General features: G+C 33.9%; 1 protein-coding gene across 1 annotated transcript in view; it reads right to left on the reverse strand.

Moving 5' to 3' along the window:
• The window catches only part of LOC123654915 (protein GDAP2 homolog), a 95,399-nt gene extending 76,833 nt beyond the window's left edge, over positions 1-18,566 (reverse strand). The window contains exons 1-2 of the mRNA XM_045590772.1: positions 18,524-18,566; positions 1,260-1,425 (exon numbers count right to left, since the gene is read on the reverse strand). Coding sequence (XP_045446728.1) covers positions 1,260-1,425; positions 18,524-18,566 — 209 coding nt within the window. The remainder of the gene's footprint in view (positions 1-1,259; positions 1,426-18,523) is intronic.
• Positions 18,567-20,426: the final 1,860 nt, after the last annotated feature.

Here is a 20,426-nt window from a genome sequence, read left to right on the forward strand (position 1 = left end):
GTGGATGCCTATGTCCAGCAGTGGATTGCGATAGGCTGATGTGTATGTATGTGTGTGTATGGGTGTGTTAATGAAGTAGGTTTTGTTCGTTTGCGAGCAAACACAGTTATTATTATTACTGTGAGTAAACATGATTATTAAATACTTGTATAAAGTTTAATTTCCAATGAGTTCCTATCGACTGAACGGATTTACACGTAAATGTTAATTAATGTAAGACGATCAATAAATAAGCGTGGATTGTGGAAGCGATTTATTTTTGCATCTGGAAAAATCGAAAGCTACTTCTTCATTGATCCGCATTTCATTTGCCACGAATAAGGCAGGACTTAGAGATCAAAATTTTTATATTTTTGTCTATGACTTAATATGGCCATAAGCGCATTCAAACATAATCAATATCCACCAATTTATAAATATTTTACGTAAAGATAAAAATAACTCATTTTTTCTAATCAAAAGTTTATGAGGTCAATCGTATGACGTAGTTAATAACATATCATAGTTGATATTTAATTTTTTCAAGTTTCCACGTGAGTGTCATTCTCGAAATTTAATTGCAATTTCATTTTCAATTTAAACTAGCAAATATCGTACTCGAATTTATTGTTGTTTTATTTACAAAATAACAATGAATTTTTGAACTAATTGTTTCGCTTTTAACCCGACCTTTAGAACTATCCAAATGATTACAGCGAATCGAATTTATTCGCCAATTAAACTGCAATGTAAAGATTCGGGTTCTACTGGACAAAAAAATTAAATAACGTAACATACATGATTAATTAAATTACCCTCTTTTCTATATGTATACTAATTGTAAACATCGGATGTCCGTATATGGAATACTTAGGAAAAACAAATTATAGGGTTCTTTCGATAGAAACCAAATTATTAATATAATTTGTGACAGTTTATTGTAAGTCTTCTTAAACATTTTATCTTAAAATTGTAGAATTACAGTCGTAAATTCCTACTAATATTATAAATGTGCATGTAAGTTTGTTTGTTACGCTTTCACGAAAAAAACTGCTTAACCAATCATCATGAAACTTTGTACATACATTCTTGGACGTATTAGAAGTAACATAGGTAACTTTTTAACAAAAAAAAAAAAAATCAATGCAAGCGAAGCAGCGGGTAAAAGCTAGTGTGTACATATGTATGAATGTGTTACGTATGCAAATATAATTTATTTTGTAATTTTACAATAGATGTGTGTAATAGTGTATGTATGTGTGTATAATGTAAGCAATTACCAAATGGCGAGTCGCTGGTTGATTTCGTCGTCGTAGGGGAAGACGGGGTGGGCGTGTATCGGCGGCGCCGTGTCCGCGTAGTCCGTGAGCGGCGCGGGCGCGGTCTGCGACCACCGCGTCACCGCCTCCCCGCCGGCGCTCGCCGGCGCACGCATCACGCTATCTTCTGGAAATAAACAAAATTCATACATATACATATAAGCGTTATTTATCTATTGAAATAAAACTTCTTTACGCACGCTTGACTTGGGGAGTAAGCTGGTAAAAATAAAATAGTGAGAAAGTTCTTTTACTGCGCTCACCCAGTTATGAGCAACCACAGATAACAGCTGTTATTTTTGTGATACTATCTGGATATACTGATGCCCGCACATGAGAAAAATTTGTATTGACTATACAGATGTTTACCGTGGTCTGGGTGTTTGTGCAAACCTTGTTGGTCTCCCCGCCGTGCCTCGGAGAGCACGTTAAGCCATCGGTCTCGGTTGATATCATGTACCACCCGATAGTGATCGTTATTCATAGTGGGTAATATATCCGCCAACCCGTATTAGAGCAGCGTATAAGCTCTGATCCTTCTCCTATACGGGGAAATAGGTCTACGTCCAGCAGTGGGATATTACAGGCTGAAGCGTAAATATAATCGAAAGAAGCGTAATGCGAAAGTTTGGTAGGATGGTTGCAAGCTAATCTTTCACACAAAATTACAGCACTGATTGCAATAAAACTAGATGCGTAGATTACATAGTTTGAAATCTATAATAACACAGGCTACTTTTTATATACATTATCACGAGATTGGAATAACGCGGGTGCAACCGCAGGACACAGCTATTTCTCCACATATCAAACGTGTCAAGTACAGGTCAGGTGACGATCACGAACATTTCCTTCTGTAATTTGCATGACTAACCCACTGTGTGTAAGGCTCCACGATACTGAATTATTGAACAGACAACTAACCCTCGAGGGAACTGAGTTCGCCTTGCTAGTGCTGTTCTGTTTATTTTTCTTTTTGAATTTTCATATCTAGGTGTTCGTTACGTCATATTTACGGAGTACCACACTAATTTTATTTTAAATATTTTCCATTTTTAAGGGAGAACCACTAGTAAATGTATTTTAGTGTGATCGAAACTGGTTCGTTCGTCGCTTCCCGATGTCTGTATGCTTAGATCTTTAAAACTACGCAACGGATTTTAATGCGGTTTTATTAAGTAAATAAAGTGATTTCAGAGGAAGGTTTACACGTATAATACATGCATAATATTGTAGAGGAACACTGATAGTTTTTGCACCCGTGCGAAGCCATGGCGGGTCGTTAGTATATGTATAAATGGAAATCGCGCAAAAGTACACATCGCAAACTTGGGTTACTCCTTTGAAACTTCGATTACCGAATCAACGTTGTATACCTTGGATGTGTCTTTTAAATTAGTATCTATAATATAAAAATGAGTCGCTGAATGTGTTGCTAAGCGCAAAACTCGAGAACGGTTGGACCGATTTCGCTAATTCTTTTTTTTAAATATTCCTTGAAGTACGAGGATGGTTTTTACGGAGAGAAAAATTCTAAAAAAAAAAAAAAAATTTATTTTCTGAAAAAGTCTAAAAACAACACTTTTCTATACTCCCATACAAAAGATTTGTGATAATACTTAAAAGTCACTGTTAGGCGATACGAAGTTCGCCGGGTCAGCTAGTTTTTTATAAAAATAAAGGGTAATGAAGAAATTGAACAATTTTTTTTAAACTTTAAATTAAAATTACTTTAGCATCACAAAAAAGAAAGACAAAAACTACCCACAATCTAAACTTAATATATACTTAAAATATACATTATATTGAAAAAAAAAAGTTGATGTTAACTTAAATAGGTATAATTAATGGTTAATCCGTCGAATCAATACAGTTTTACAACAAAGAAGGTTCTTTTTATCGTCGCGTTCATATCAATTGTCTGTAACTGGGTCAAGTTTAGACTCGCTTTATTAATTTTAAAGTACCTCTATATGTCATTCTACACAGAGTAGTGTGGAAGGTAATTATGCGCCATGTAAACAATTCCTCATACGCAATAAAGGCTAGCCATAGACAAACTTTTTTTATACAATTTGGCTAGCAAACAAGCGTACGGCTCACCTCACCGCATCGACGTAGGCGATTACCGTAGCTTACAGACATCTGCAACACCAGAAGCATCTCAAACGCGTTGCCGACCCTACCCCGATTCTCCTGATGGGATTCGTAAGGGATCTTTAAATGCTTTAAATACACTGGAGTGAATTGAATTTTGTGGGTTCCGGACAAGTGAGATAAACAATATTACATTTGTTACAGGGTGTACAAATCCTTTAGTATTCCTTTTAAGGTAGTCTTTCATCCCAGAAACTTGATTTACTACAGTATCAACGTGTGCCCAGAATGTTGTTTACTGTTAACTATCACACCGAGATCTCGTATTATCGTTTGACAGTTCGCAATCCATGACGTCTGTCAGCTCAGCTAGTAGATAAATATTACACCCAGAATCGAACCAACAATCCCTAGAGCAGAAATGCTAAAACTACAGACTACTAAGGATTTAATCAAATTTTAGTTCACCCCCCGTTATAATAATGGACACTAAATTTTTCACATCCTATTGCCATAGATATATTGTCTATTGAAAACCAATTTGGCATCAGAGTGTATTTTAGTAAATTGATACCGAATATAGAACGAAGGTCATTATTTATGGTCTACGTTTACTTTACATAAAAAACAATCTGTGTCGTATTGGCCGTGGACGATATTTTTCATAATTTACAAAAAAAGTATTGTTATTTTAATCTATAATCGTGTTTGTTAGTAAACGAAAAAAAAAAACGACTCGAATTTACATCGACATTTAATAACGCAGGTAATCGAAAAGTGTTAATTAAATATGCCTTATTATGGATAACTCAAAAACTACTCGTCAGATCCAATTTAAACAGAACCAGCTTTTGTTTTAAAAAAAACCTGTCAAATCAGTAGACTCAGTAAAAAAAAAATCAGAGGTTACACAGATAAAAAAATACAGTCAAATTCAAAACCTCTTTTTAAAATCAGTTCAAAATTTAATACCCTGCCTGATAATATATTAAGAAACGACTCCAAAAAGGTTGCCTGGAAGAGATCGCTATAAGCGATAAGGCCGCCTTTGCATACATTATTTGTTTCTGTATCTAATCTTTCTAAAATGTATCTCTTGACTGACTAATTGATGTTAAAATGTAAAGCATTTTCACATCATTACCTAGTATAAAACGAAGTCGCTTCCCGTTGTCTGTATGCTTAGATCTTTAAACTACGCGACGGATTTTGTGAGTTATTAAAAAAAAATGTTAATATTTATTATATTAATAGTATCAGCGTTACACCCGTGCGAAGTCGGGGCGGGTCGCTAGTGATATATAATTATATTTTTATGTAACTGTAAAGCGATAATAAACGATTAGTAGGTACTAAAAGCATCAAGTACGGCTTAACAAAGACACTTACTCATTTTTAAAATAAGTTTTTGATGCAGATAATTCAAAACAAAGTAAAATAAATCGTACACTACTTAATTTTTTATGTTTTTAAATCATTATAAATACTATTACTAATTATTTATGTATATGTGAATTATAAATCATATACAATGTAGGGAGAAAAAGCTAGTTGTTATTTCATAGAAAAATATTTGGAAATTCACTTTGAATTATCTACAAAAAATCTTGGAAACAAAGAAATTAGCATTTATAATGTTTTTCACTTATTTCGTTTAAAGATTATTGTTGCATATTTGTGGTATGTGTTACAAATTAATGTTTTTATGAGCAATGTTACATGGGGTATTTGTTACGTAACTTGTATGAATAAATTATTATTTATCATTATCAACTTTAATGAAAAAAATCGGTAACCGTGTCTGTAATGTTTTTAAATTAATTACGTAACAATGCATGTTAATAAATTTTTGAAAATTAACACGTGTGTTTATAAAACAAAAAAAAAATAGGATAAGTTTATCAAACTTTATTTTTAAGGATAAAAATCAAATACTCTAGTTAATTAATATACATCATACCTAAAATGGTCATTGTCGTGCACAATCACTAAATTAAACTTTACAGAAACAACCGCCAGCGAACGCGTCCGATCCGCTCGAGATGTAGCATACATGTGACCTCGAGCGGGCGGTACACCCCCTTCGAGAGGGAGAGTGGGAGTGGGGGTGAGATGAAGGCTGTGACGTCACGTGGTCGTCGAACCCAGAAAGTGGGTCATGGGATCACAGGTCGATCTGCCAGGTTCGAAAGCATTTCCGATATATTTTCACTGTGATTCCTGGGACAATGTAGTCGTTTATTGTATTATTTAGCTTCTTTAGCGAAGTACTGTCTTGTAATTGGGAATATCGGTTTTCCATTTTTTTTTAATTTTTGACTTTAGATTCTATATTTGAATTTCATTACAAATTGCCGATACATAGTGGAGGAGTATGGCGGAATAAGCTTACGTCTCAACTAAATATAAAGGCACTTTGGTCAGTAGATTTGATTATATTGAGATATTGATTTCTGAAAAACTTTACGTTGTTATTTTGTAAGCCTTACAATTTAAAAAAAAATTAAATGCTTCCACCAACAAAGGAGCAATATATAAGTTAGACCTGAATTTCAGGCTGCACAATGTTTGTATGATCTTAAGTGAGGAGTGTAGTTACGAAACTTGCTCTGCGTACAAATCTAGGATGTCAGGCAAATGCAGAAATTTAGAGGGATCTAACTTTAAGGTTCTGTTGAAATCTGAATGCATAGATGGATGTCGTTATAATAATATTAATAATTTATTTATTTATACTGTATTGTACACAATAACTACATTGTAGGTACACATTAAACATATTTAAAGACAGTTACAGACTGTGAAGCACAATGGGCGGACTTATGGCAAATTAGCCATTTCTTCCAGACAATCCAATTAAAGGAAGGAAAAATTTGTTATCAGCTAGAGAGAATTTATTTAATTACATTAATTAATTTATTATACATATTTTTTAAGCTATCTGAAAGAAGCGTAGTTCGAGATACACGTTTTCAATTAGGATTTACTGAATGTAGACTTTTGTGACAGGTTTCAAAAACTGTATTTTTATTTAAAACAACAGATAAGACTTTTGAAACAATTGTAACGGCGTTAATAAGAGTAGAATATACATTTTAAAGTCTTTTTTTAACTGACTTAAAAAAGAAGGAGGTTACTCAATTCGACCGTATATATTTTTTTATGTCATGTATGTTCGGGGATAACTTCGTCGTTTATGAATCGATTTTGATAATTCTTTTATTGTTGGAAATGAGATATCCCAAGCGGCGTACCATGATAAGTAAACCAGGATCTAATGATGGAAGAAATCGAGGAAAAGCCTCGAAAATCGTAGTTACGACTAGTGTGTTTGTTAACTTTTTTGTCTACTGACGTTGTATTACTTGTCGATATAATTAAAGTCGGTTTTTTCGTTTGCGAGCAAACACAATTATTTACCTTCTAAAGATCTTGTGTACTGTGATACTGTTGCTACATCGCTTTTTATTACTGCGTTTCCTCGTGATATATAGTTTACTAATATAATTGATTGTAAGGTGCAAATGTACGTTGAAGTCATGATTTTAATGATCATTAAAATATTTTGTTGGATACTAAGAAGCATGGGTATTTGATTTACTAAATCAGTTTTTAGCGTAGTTCTCGTTTCTTAGTAAAATTACAGAATAACATACTACCCAATCTGTTACCCAACTATGTGACATGATAAATGTTGACCTGTCTAGCAAATAGTCAAACGCGTTGTTTAAAATCGTTACGTTTTCTGATATTATACAACTTTTAGCGCAACTGGATTAATTATTAATTAAACTAATAAAAAACGAGTGTGCTTTAGTCTAAAATCTAAAATTAAGACCACACGACTGAAGTAAAACTTCTTTAGCTCCATCTAACTTATATCTCCCTCTTAACTTCTGTTCGCCTCTCCCGATAACACTTTTGGTAACGCTCTCGTCACGCATTCACCAGCTTACTTCCCAAGTCAAGCGGAAGGAAAGTGTAAGGAAGTTTATTTAAAAAAACTTCAAAATAATTGCCAAATTGGTTTTGCCATTCTAGAGTTTTAGCGGTGCATGTATTTATATTTAAATAAGATTACGAATCAAATTCTAACAAACGCTAACATGACGCTACGCAAACGCTAGAGAAGGGATTTGACATCATGTCATCAAGTGACCAATGATGTCACAACTCTAAAGTGTTTCCGTTTCATTGTACGCTGTGAAGACATATACAGCGTACTTTGAGTAGGTACAATAATACTTATACCAACGACGTTTATGATCATTCTCTTCTAAGAGTTGTGACGATAACAATATTTTTAATCAATGAGGTAGTGTAAAAAAAATTATAACTCTCAATTCAAATTGGACATAAAAAAAGATTAGAAATAAAATCGTAAATTATTGACATTTGACAGGATGATAATTTACTTTTTATTGTACACATAACAATTATATATATTGAATTTCATTTTCGTAATTTTTAAACGGTTTTATTTAGCTTGACCAGTTTGTTTGTTTGGTTTAAATTTAGTTAATTAATTTAATTCCTTTAATTGGAATTTTACCACCTTCCTAATGACAGATTGATCTGATATTTGGTACACACTCTTATTCTTGATGACAATACAACATAAAATATTCCTTAAGATTGTAAATCCATGATGGCCGCCGATACAAAATGACGTACCACATATTACTTCACAAAAACCTCAATATGGGTATCAAATGAAAGGGTTTGATTGGCAGAGTAGAGTTCACTATGAAAAATCAAGATAGCCGGCTCCACAAAATGGCGGATTACATATTTTTCACAAATACCTCAATTTGGTTATCAAATGAAAGGGCTTGATTGGTAGAATAGAGGCAAGTAAACGATCGCTACGCATCTGTTTTGGATTTTGTTTCGAAACAAGGGAACTCGAATTTATAAAATAAAAGCACAGGACCAGCTAATTGACGCCACACGAAATACAGATAATTTGAATTTACCTAATATAATACCGACGGACATAAACAAGACCGGAGGCTTACCGACAGAACTTGAAATATTTGTAGGTGCAAAAGTTATGTTGCGCTCTAATATTGACGGATTGAAAGGATTGGTAAACGGCGATATCGACTACATCACAGAAATTGTTTTCTCTCAGTTTTGTTGAAACGAAATGTACAAAACAGATGTACCTTCAGTTCAGATCGACTTTGGAAGAGATGGCGTACACCTTATTCACCCTAAGGCCATACAGTTTCAATTATGGGACGGCTGAAAGAAGGATGTGGCCTTTAATTTTGTCTTGGGCTTCCACTGTCCACAAAATGCCAGGTAGCACAGTAGACCACGCAGTTGTATATTTAGGCTCAAAATTGTTTGAGGAAGGACAAGCATACGTAGCTCTGAGTCGAGTGAAGTCTTTGTTTTGTCTAGTTAGAATGCAACAAATTGTTAGAAAACAAACCATATAATAGTGAGGCATTGCATGAATTCAATAGAACGAGAAGTACTCGTACCTATCAACTAACAACAATACTAAAAACTTGAAAACAAAATAAACTAATTTTTTTTTTAATTTTAAACGGTTTTATTACAGTAAAAATGATGTAGTTAGGTTATGTACTAAAAGCTAAAAAAATAATTCGATAAGTCCTAGCTCCTTCTCATTAATCTGGGGTATTGATCAGACAAATTTAAAATCGTTAGGCGTTTTTATTATATCTAAACACACATGAAAATGAAAAATATTTTGTAAATTTTGCGTAACAGACATCAAGGTCGCAGGGCCAAAATATTCCATTTCGAATATAGTCTTAGATTGTGCACGCAACGGGTCGAAGTTCAGAAACTGTATTTAGCTTATGATTGATTAAATTCCATAAGAATATCTATACTAATCATTGATCGATAAAAAACCATACTAATATCATAAATTAATGAATTTTGTTTCTTTAAGCGCGAGCATCTCAGGAAATACTTGTTCGAATTGCAAAATTCTTTTTGTGTTGGATAGCACATTCAGCGAAGAAGGTTACTTAAATGCATTTTGACTAGCCCGTTGTTTATACCCCCCTAGCCCCCTGTTTATAATGAAATTATAAACAGACGATATTCTGTACATTTAATACTATTTTGATTTTTACAATCGAACGGCTGGCCTAATGGTAAGCGATTATCGTAGCTTATAGACGTCTGCAACACCAAAAGCATCACAAGCGCGTTGCCGACCCCATCCCGAATTTCCCCAGGAGTTCTGGAAACCTTACTCACCAACGGGAACACAACACTGCTTGAAAACAGTGTTATTTAGCTGTGATCTTCTGTAAGGTCGAGGTACTACCCACCTACCAGTCAGGCTGCTCCATATTTTGAGCAGGAAATTTCCTGCTGTGCCCTAGTTATCTCTTTTCATTATTGTCTGTCTGTTTCTATCTGATAACCACTCTGAATTGCTAAATTGATTTGAATTAAACTTGCTACGATTTGATTCATACTACTAGAGCACTAGATACTTTTAATACTGAAATTCAGGACGGTTCCCTTGGGAGAGGAAATATGCCAACACGAGCAAAGTCGCGAGTACAGCTTCTATATAATAATATCACAGTAAATGTTATATTTTACTCTTACCACGTAATATATCACTAGGAATTTACATACGAACGAAACCGTATGTTCCCAAAGTAACTTTTCTTGGAATTCCTTGTGATAAAAAGTACTTGTAACACGTTTTTCGAGGAATTTAATTACCACCGTATTCGCTAATTAGACTCTACGCGATAATATATATCTACACAAAGAGTTTTAATACATGGATCTTTGATGTCATAAAGTCGGATAAATGAGGTTTTATGTGCATCAAAGGTTTTAAACCTTTAAACTAAGAACAAAGAACTGTTTACACTATTCATAATAACTAAATTATATCTTATTTTTTCTATACAACTAGGTCGGCAAAGAAGATTGCGACTCACCTGGTAGTAAGCGAATACTGTAGCTTATAGACACCTGCAACACGACAAGCATTGCAAGCGCGTTCCTGACCCTACACGCAATCCCCGCCAGGAGCTCTGGTCACCGTACTCACCACAGGAACACAACACTGGTTACTGAGGCCCAGTAACGAAAAAAACTGAAAGCCCTTTATAGAGGTCAGGAAGAACGTTCGTTTTAAGGGTATCTGCGAGTAAGATCGTACCTCATCGATCAGCTTAAAACGTCATCGGAATTGTTAAGCGTGCGTATTTGAGCTGACATTTGTGAACTTACACTTCTTTATAAAATTTAAAATTATAATTTATTAAATAAATATTATTCAATTACCTACGTAGATGTAGATTCAGTTAGATAATAATTGTGTTTCGTACTCGTCAGTTCACGCTCGAATTATTATTAATGGGGCCACATAATAAGCATCAGCTTACAAATATCAAAGGTATTATCAAAATCGGTACCCCAGTAAAAAGTTATGAGGCAACACAGATAAAAAATACAGTCGAATTGAGAACTCTTTTTTTGAAGTCGATTCAAAAGCTTTATACCTCATCTGACTCATGTTAACAAAACACTAAGCGCAAAGTTCTAAATAACCGTTTAAAATGATTGTTCATAACGTGATTTGCGCATGACCTTATTTTACGCTTTAATTATGCGCTTGCGCAGATTATAAACAATGATCGAACAATAAGCCTCGTTTGTTAGAACGGAATGACAATAGATAGATTTAATTGATAATCCCATTTCACAATGCATGTTTTGTTTACTGTGATAATGGCGTACACAATAAAAACTACTAATAAACGTTAATATTACCTACAAAACTGGAATTTAGATTGACTAAAAACTTAGTTACCGTTCTTTAGAGAGTCAACGAATTACTATTGCTATGAAATTGTGCTTTGATCCGTAATGGCTTGGCAATTAAAGTTCTAACAAAAAGTATTATTAGGTAAACAATTGAATATCATATGTCCTCATGTAAAACATGTTTTTCAGTTTTTCTTCTTTTATTAGCGCTATTACATCAATAAAAAATGAAGTGATAAAAATGGCACATGCGTGGGTTTTACTACGACTGATTCGATCAGCGCCAATTTGTAAACATTTATCAAAAAATTTCGTTCACTAGATTAGTTTTAATTGCATCATTACTGAATTTAGACTGTCATTCCCCACAAACCCACAATAACCCCATTGGAATATTTGAGACTGATTTAAGACTTAAATGTGACCAGTTCAGTTGCAGAAAATGTAGAAATAGAAAAATAAATTAAAATTTCATTCATTCATTCATTACAGCCTATACAGTCCACTGCTGGACATAGGCCTCCACAAGTTTACGCCAAAAATAACGTGAACTCATGTGTTTTGCCCATAGTCACCACGCTGGGCAGGCGGGTTGGTGACCGCAGTACTGTGTGGCTACGGCACTAAAGAATTTAGCCACCCCCTCTCTTCCCGTGGGTGTCGTAAGAGGCGACTAAGGGATAACAAGGTTCCACAACCACCTTGGAACTTAAGAAGCCGACCGATGGCGGGATAACCATCCAACTGCTGGCTTTGAAATACACAGGCCGAAGACGGGCAGCAGCGTCTTCGGTGCGACAAAATTAAAATAATGCACATAAAATGGGTTATCTTTTGACAATAAGACAAATACCGGTTCAATTGGCCAAAAATATATGGAACCAAACGAGTTCTTAAGTTTTTTCTTAACGAGACTATAATTGCCATTTTACGACTGCATTCTGGGGTCAAAGTCCGGTTATATGTACATTGTATTCTTTATAAGTAGGTGATATTTGAATATCATTTCAATATCAACTAATTATTATTCCTTGTTAAAATACAATTAGTAGAAAATTATTTTTGACGGTTATGACTGATCGTATTTTTCGGGTCGAAATTTGGTATTATTCATTATTATTATCATCATTATCATCATCATTTTAGCCTATCGCAATCCGCTGCTGAAGATAGGCCTCCACGAACGATAGGTGTTTTGCCCATAGCTGGACAGGCGGGTTGGTGACCGCAGGACTGGCTTTGTCGCACCGAAGACGCTGCCGCCCGTCCTCGGCCCGTGCATTTCAAAGCCAGTAGTTGGATGTTATACCGCCATCGGTCGGCTTTTTAAGTTCCAAGGTGGTAGTAAAACTATGTTATCCTTTAGTCGCCTCTTACGACACCCACGGGAAGAGGGTGGTTATATTCTTTACTGCCGTAACCACACAGCAGAACACAGCCACACAGCATTGGTATTATTACAATATATAAAAGAAGGTGATTTGTTTATTGATGTTATATACACATAAGGACTCTCAATTATAGGTGAGGTTAGATCTTTTCAATTATACTAGTATCATTGAAAGCTATATGGTTGCTAGCGCTTAAATTTACAGCGCCACAAATACCATCAAACGCAATGAAAATTGTATGTGACTGACAATTTTACGCAAGGTAACGTTATAGACAATAAATTGACTTAAATGTGTAAAAAAATACACAAAGATTAATTGCAGTAAGGAATGTAAAGAGAGAGTCAGCAAGACAAAGACGCTGTTGCAAAACAACGAAAAAATGAGTTAACTGGTCTTGACATTAGTCGGAACTCAAACAATTTCAGACATGAAGGCCAAATCTCGTTTGTTCGTATACGCCTTAAATACAGGAGTAGTCTTCCTAAGTTCCGATGTACCCCTTTAATTGCATAAATAAAAAATTACTATTTAAAATTTCACGAGTAAAATTATTGTTATTTTTCAATTGAATTTGCTGTGAATCAGATTCGATTAAAATAAAAATTATAACAGTTAATTTAACAGTCGTTCAAAGTGAGTACATAGACTATACTAACTAAACATTATGTATACTAATATTATTAAGCTGAAAAGTTTGTTTGTTTAAACGCGTTGATTTCGGAAACAACTAGTTCGGATTGAAAAAATATTTCTGAGCTAGATAGCCTATTTACCAAGAAGGCTATAGGCTATTCTTTTCCTCACAGCTAGTATTATATATATATCTATAGTAAGATAGACGGTCATGATTGTAACGTGAATAAAAATACCTAATATATATATATAATATATTTTTAGTCCTTCTCTATACCTTATAGCCTCGACACAATATTTATTTTTAATAGTCTTGTTTACTTTGTACGATTTTATTTTTGTGTTACCCACACATTAGGAAATTCTAAACATTCTTTAATATCATATCAAAAATCGACCGTTCCAACGGGGATCGAATCGTTTACATCAAATATTTATTACAGGTTCGAACGCTTTACGTGATTTACTTTTAATATTACATTAAAGTTGAAAACAAAGATCAATGCCGTATCTAGATAACGTATACAAAATTGAAAATGTAATTACCTTTCTATACGCCACGGGGGAGATTTTAAAAGCATTACGTTAGGTTATAGTATCATTTTATGATTTATTTATCAACTAGCTGTGCCCACGACTTCGTCCGCGTGGAATTTAACAAAAAAGATATTGTTCAGTTCGCAGTTATAAAATAAATAAATTTCTCAAATAAAAGTAGCCTAAGTTACTCCTTATTACATCATCTACCTGACAGTGAAAGTCCCATCAAAATCGGTCCAGCCATTTCAGAGATTAGTCGAGACAAACAGACAGACAGACAAACAGACAAAAACTGTAAAAATGTTATTTTGGTATATCGACGATGGAAAGGCAAAATGTATTATCTGCCATCTAGTAAAATGTTCAGGAGAGACGATTAAAGTTTTCAAAACTTCATAACTTTTAAAGTATTGGAGATATCTCTATGAAATTAAGTGAAATAGTAATAAAATTTATTACAAATGTATACATTTAATAAAAAATAACGTATGTCCAATATTTGTATTATTTTATGGAGTTAATACAAAATACCATAAAATCTCAGATAGGTAAAATTAGTTTATATCCAAATATTAGATCCATAAAATGTGAAGCAAAGTGTTTTATATTCAGAATATAATTTAATATTTTCAAGTAAATTGTTTTATATCCAAATAAATGTGATATTGCTATCGCGTAAAATGACTTAAAAACAAATCCAATCATGACCAGAGAGAGGTAAACACTTTTATGTAACCTTTTCATATCTATGCGAACCTGGTAAAACAGTTGTACAGACATCAGTGTATTCGAACAAAGAGGGTCCAGTAGCTTAACCATACACTTAAGTACTATTTAAGCCACAAACTAAACTTTAAAACAAAACAAAAAAAAAATGAAAATAAATGTTTAACTCCAATATATTTATCATGAAGTTACAATTAAAAAACTGAATTAAACTTTCATATTGACGTTTACAAACATACTATATATATAACATATAATTATATTATTAAACTTAAATTAATACTTGATAAAAAAAATTAAGCTACAATGTGTTCTTTGGACAGTTTTAATATTTTCAGTATTTTTAAAAGATTTACAAAAAATAACTCAAAATCTTAACACCTAACTATTAAAAAACTTTTCAGTCCGCCATAACGAGTGGTTTAATGAAACTTCTTAGGTAATACTCAGCTGTTATCATCTATCTCAACATTAGGAATGTCTTCAAAATCTGAGTCTGGTAGAACATCTGCCTTACTGGCGGAGGTACGAAGATTCAAATACTCACTATGATATCTTTGAGGAATGACAAAGGGTCAGTTTAAATTCAGATTTTATTTGTAAAAAAAAAACCAAGTAAATTTGTTTTATTGTATTAAAATAGATTCTAGAAAGAACAGAAAAACGACTCAACGCATAATGTTACCTTATTTTGGATAGGTAAAATGTATTATCTTGGAAACAATGGCATTTTAGAGTAGAGTAAAATGTATTAACTTACAATGACTAACATTTAAAACCAGAGTAAAATGTTTTAATTCTACTGATCAAGAAAAGTCAAGTTGGGTATAATGTATCAATTACAAAAATGATAATATTATAATTTGGTAAATTGTTTTAACATTTAAATCTGGTTAAAGTCAAGCAAGGCAAAGTAGCATAAGATAAAATTTTTAGTCATGAGGTGTTTTAATGACAAAATCCACTATTTACTATAGAGTTAAAACACGAGAAAATATGAAAAACTTCAAAATCACTGGTGTATTAACGACCATAAAAGTCGTCAGATCGAGCTGAAACCAGGACCATTCGAAAGAGTTCATTCTCCCGATTCCAACGGTATATATAACTCGATATCGCCAAAAATGGCGGTTAATACATTATGCCTTTCCACCATCGATATGTACCGTGTATACATATGCATTTAGTAAAAAGCGGTTATTTTAATATTACAAACAGACATTCCAATTTTATTTATTTGTATAGATAAGTGAACTGAAAGTGGATTGTTGATCATTGAGTTAGGACAAAGCTGGATATATCCTGCTCAAAATTTGAAGCAGCCCGTCTGGGGAAGTATCTCAACCTTACAGAAGATCACAGCTTAAATAATACTATCCTCCAGTATTGTTGTGTTTCCGTGGTGACTAAGGTGACCAAAGCTCATGAAGAAGGTTAGGGGTGTGGGGTATACCAGCGGTGGACTCGTCCCTACTAGGACGACGAGGGGACCGCTGGTTTTTAGAGGGTAGTCCGGCATTTCACCTACCGCCGGGAGCCCCACACTCCCGTCGCCTACGGATGACGGGGTTAGTGCGTAAAGGCATTTTCCAGAGTAAAAAAGGGGGGGGGGGGGGGGGGGGTAGGCAACGCGTTTGCGATGATTCTGTTGTTGAAGGCGTCCATAAGCTACGGTAATCGCTTACGTATACGTATAAGTATTATACGACATAATGAAGAAGACGCTAATTTCACTTCAAGGGAACGTCATGAATGTCTATAAAACTACCTGAAACTATTATGAAGCCTATATTCCGCCTTTGGGATAAGATTGTCATTGTAAAATACAAGGCCTGATTTCCATAAACTACCTAGTCGTATAGATGAGTAGCCTTGTAACTGTTTGCGCGTTTTTTCAATAAAGATAAGCTGTATGTGGGTATTTTGTAATTAAAAAAAAGTTCCAAAACAATGCGTGTTTTTAAAAATCGTTTGAATTTTAATTAAAAAAAAATTTAAACCGGAATCCTGTTGAACGAACAGTTAACATAGCGGAGAGAAAGATATATCGGTAGTACAGATTGGGTAAGTAGAGAAGATATATAGGTAGGGAGACACCGAAGCGCAGTTTCAGAACGCTTTTCCTTACTCAGGACACCATCTATACAAATAAATAAAGTTGCAGTGTGTGTTTGTACCATTAAAGTAACCGCTTTTTTACAAATGCATATGATGTATACGCGACACAGAAACCAAATAACATTTTTTACAATCTTTGTCTGTCTGTCTGTCTGGTTGTTCCGGCTAATCTCTGAAACGGCTGGACAGATTTTGACGGGACTTTTACTGGCAGATAGCTGATGATAAGGAGTAACTTAGGCTCGTAACGTAACTCTGCGAACTGAACAATATATTTTTTTTAATTCTACACGGACGAAGTCGCGGGCACAGCTAGTTTTAACATAAACTTCGGATGATTTGTTTTACTAAAATAGTTGATAAGCGAAATCATTAACTGATTATTAAAACCATAAGTTATATCGCCTATTTCTTAAACGTGTATAGCGTCGTTTAATGCTTACGTAAAGGTAAATAGGAGAACATTATCTTGGCATTATTCTTGCTAGATAAACATAGAGATACTCAACACTAGTCTGAAAACGCTTTGTATGCTTCATTCTTTAAGCGAGCTCTTTCCCTCAAGTCGTTCTCAACCTCTTTCATAAAAAGGCATTGTCTGCTGTTATGACTATCTTGCGACAAAAGCCCGCTTTTGTTTGAAACTAACCCGAATCTCTAGTCCAGTGGTTTTCAAACCGTTGTACGGAAAGTAACTGCTCCATTAAATCCGTTTGGCTCACAAACATTCGAGTACACAATTGAAACGTGTTTCCATTGAAACGTTACAAAAATAACGGGCTACTTCATAAATAACAATAGCAAACAATTTCCAGAACTTTCCACATTTATAATTTTCTTTGTTCTACTTATACTTGAATTTAAAAAAAAAAACTCGGCGACTCCGATTTCGTCCGAGATGATAAAGTGTTTCAAGTATATTAAAATAATACATTTAGTTCTGAAATTTCAAAAAGATTGAGAGCCACAGTCGCACTTTGCTGCTGTAGCTTATAAACGTTACACGAGTGGACGATGTAGAGTCAATATTCATATACGGATATGACACACACACGTAGACATATAATTATAGCATATTAATTAACAATCAGAAGCAATCATTTTATCAATTCCTAGAACAGTTACATAATCAATACATATAATAAAAATGGTAATGTAATAGGTTTGTGCACGCTAATCTCAGAAACGGCTTATCCGATTTAGATGCAGTTTTCACTAATATATTGTGGTAAGCTTAAATTAACATTTAGTGTTTGTTTCATGTCGATCGGTTTATAAATAAAAAAGTTATGCCAATTAAAAAAATCACATTGAACATGTAAAGTCAGTATTCCATGCGGACGAAGTCGCGAGCACAGCTAGTAGATAAATAAATATATACTTATTATATGATGACTGCAATGCGTCTTTATAGTCCTTTATGTAACTGTTGTGATGCTGTTACATCTATAATTTTATAGTATGTATTATTTCTATATTCTTGTATGTGTTGCGGAAATAAATAAAGCATATATAAATAAATAAATAAATAATAAATACCCATAACATACACATACGGTCGTCTGTTCTTACAGTAAGCAACTTAATGGTTGTGTTATAGGTAAAAGTCCACTTTATTTAGCTACATATTTGTTTCATAAATATTCATAGAAATAATACAAATATACACGTAAATACATACAAATATTACACCCAGAGTCAGGCGGGAATCGAACAGAAAGCAGGGCCACTATAAACCGTGACAACGGGCTAGTCTATATACTTAATATAAGACTATACAATATATAATTCGATGTTCAATCTTACGAACTACCCAACTTACCAAATTTTACTATAAATTACGCTTATATTATCAACCTCCATACTTTATCTTATATATAAAACTAGCAATACTCGCGCGAAAAATTCGCACTAAATAAGTAAATAAAAAATTACCGACCGTCAACTCATGTTGATGATCGTTGATGTCGTCACTCATGTTGACGTTGTTTCAAAATTAAAGCCGTCATCTCGTCATATACATAATTTTAATAATTAATTAATTTACAAATACAATAGCAATAATATTTTTTTAGTTGTGCATGCCGGTAGAGCCAGCAATTATCTATAAAAAATTATGTGTTGTCATGGGACACTAGGTACGAACGAAGTTCCTTCGGATAGTGTTGAAGCAACACAATTTGAAAAAAAAAATGTTGAATTTTATATGTTTTCGTTCTTGATTTTTTTTTTTTAATTTTGTTAAATATTTAGGAAATTTAGTATTTTAGAAAATAACAAATACCGTAAAATAAAATAAATCAAACAAAATAATAATAATTCAAACTATTAAGTGAAATAAAAAAACATATGGCTTTATTTATTTTTGTCGACAGTATAAAATTACATAATAATTTTAAAAAAGTTTACTAGTAATATTTTAGTTTCACAAACGTCATATTATACAGTCGTGTGACTGATATTATGTCACTTCCGTTATATATTTTTCTTACGGTTTTAGTATCACATTTTTTTCAGTTCGCTCGCCCAGCCAAATGTCAAGCCTGCCGTAAGGAACTTCGTTCCAAAAAAAATGATATATAATTTATGTGGAGTAATTGTTTTTTTTTCTAAAAAGGGAGGCAAAAATCTGAACCTTAGCGTATTGGACCGCTATTAATGAAATTTTGGGTGCATATCGGGTAGGTCTGAGAATCGACCAACATCTATTTTTCATACCCTAAGTTATGGGGGGGGGGGGGTAATGGGTTTAATAATATATATGGCAAAACAACGTTTGCTGGTTCAGCTAGTTTCATTATATTATTTTAGCTATATAATTTGACGAATAAGATTATTCTTATTTCAAAATTATTAACAATATCGTGCTTATCATAAAACATCACAGAATATGATTAAAACAATGAAAACATCGTAAGTTCATTGTTCGTAACACACCTTACACTAGTTAAAGAATTTTGACCCCTTACTGAAAGCCGTACTTTTTAGTAATGAATTCGAAATCTAAAACCGTATCAAAATACATATATTGTGACCTGCTATATAGGTTTATTGACTCGTTCTTAGCATTCAATGTTGCGTGTTCAACTCGTTTCAGGGCACCACTGTCATTTGCGTAATATATTTCTCATTAATGTATTTTGTACCATGATCGACCTTGGGACAGACAAATTTCAATTGATCCTGGGTACGCCAAACACAATTTAATACATACAGTAGACTTGGGACAAATTTTAAGACATTTGTGTTGACTGGAGAAGTAACGCACCTTGTAAAAGATTACAGATAAATACATATATCTATTCTCAATCTTGCTGCGTGGTTACAGGATTAAGAATATATCCACCCCCTCTCTTCCCGTGGGTGTCGTAAGAGGCGACTAAGGGAGAACATAGTTCCACTACCACCTTTGAACTTAAAAAACAGACCGATGGTGGGATAACCATCCAACTGCTGGCTTTGAAATACACAGGCCGAAGACGGGCAGCAGTGACTTAGGTGCGACGAAGCCAGTCCTGCGGTCACCAACCCACCTGCCCAGCGTGGTGACTATGGACAAACACATGAATTCACGCCATTTTTGGCACGAACTTGTGGAGGCCTATGTCCAGCAGTGGACCATATTAGGCTGAAGTGATAACTATTCTCAAGTAGTATTGTATTTCTGTGGTAAGTTAGCCAGTGCTTCGAGAAGAGGAAGAAGGGTCGAGGCTAGGGTTTGCAACGCGCTTGTAATGCTCCTGGTATTGAAGTCGTCCATAGGCTACGGTACCCACTTACCATCGGGCGGACTGTGTCCTTTGTTGCCATCTTTGTAGCATAAAAAATTATATAGAAT

This window comes from Melitaea cinxia, chromosome 7, assembly GCF_905220565.1.
Source record: "Melitaea cinxia chromosome 7, ilMelCinx1.1, whole genome shotgun sequence".
Lineage (NCBI taxonomy): Eukaryota > Metazoa > Arthropoda > Insecta > Lepidoptera > Nymphalidae > Melitaea > Melitaea cinxia.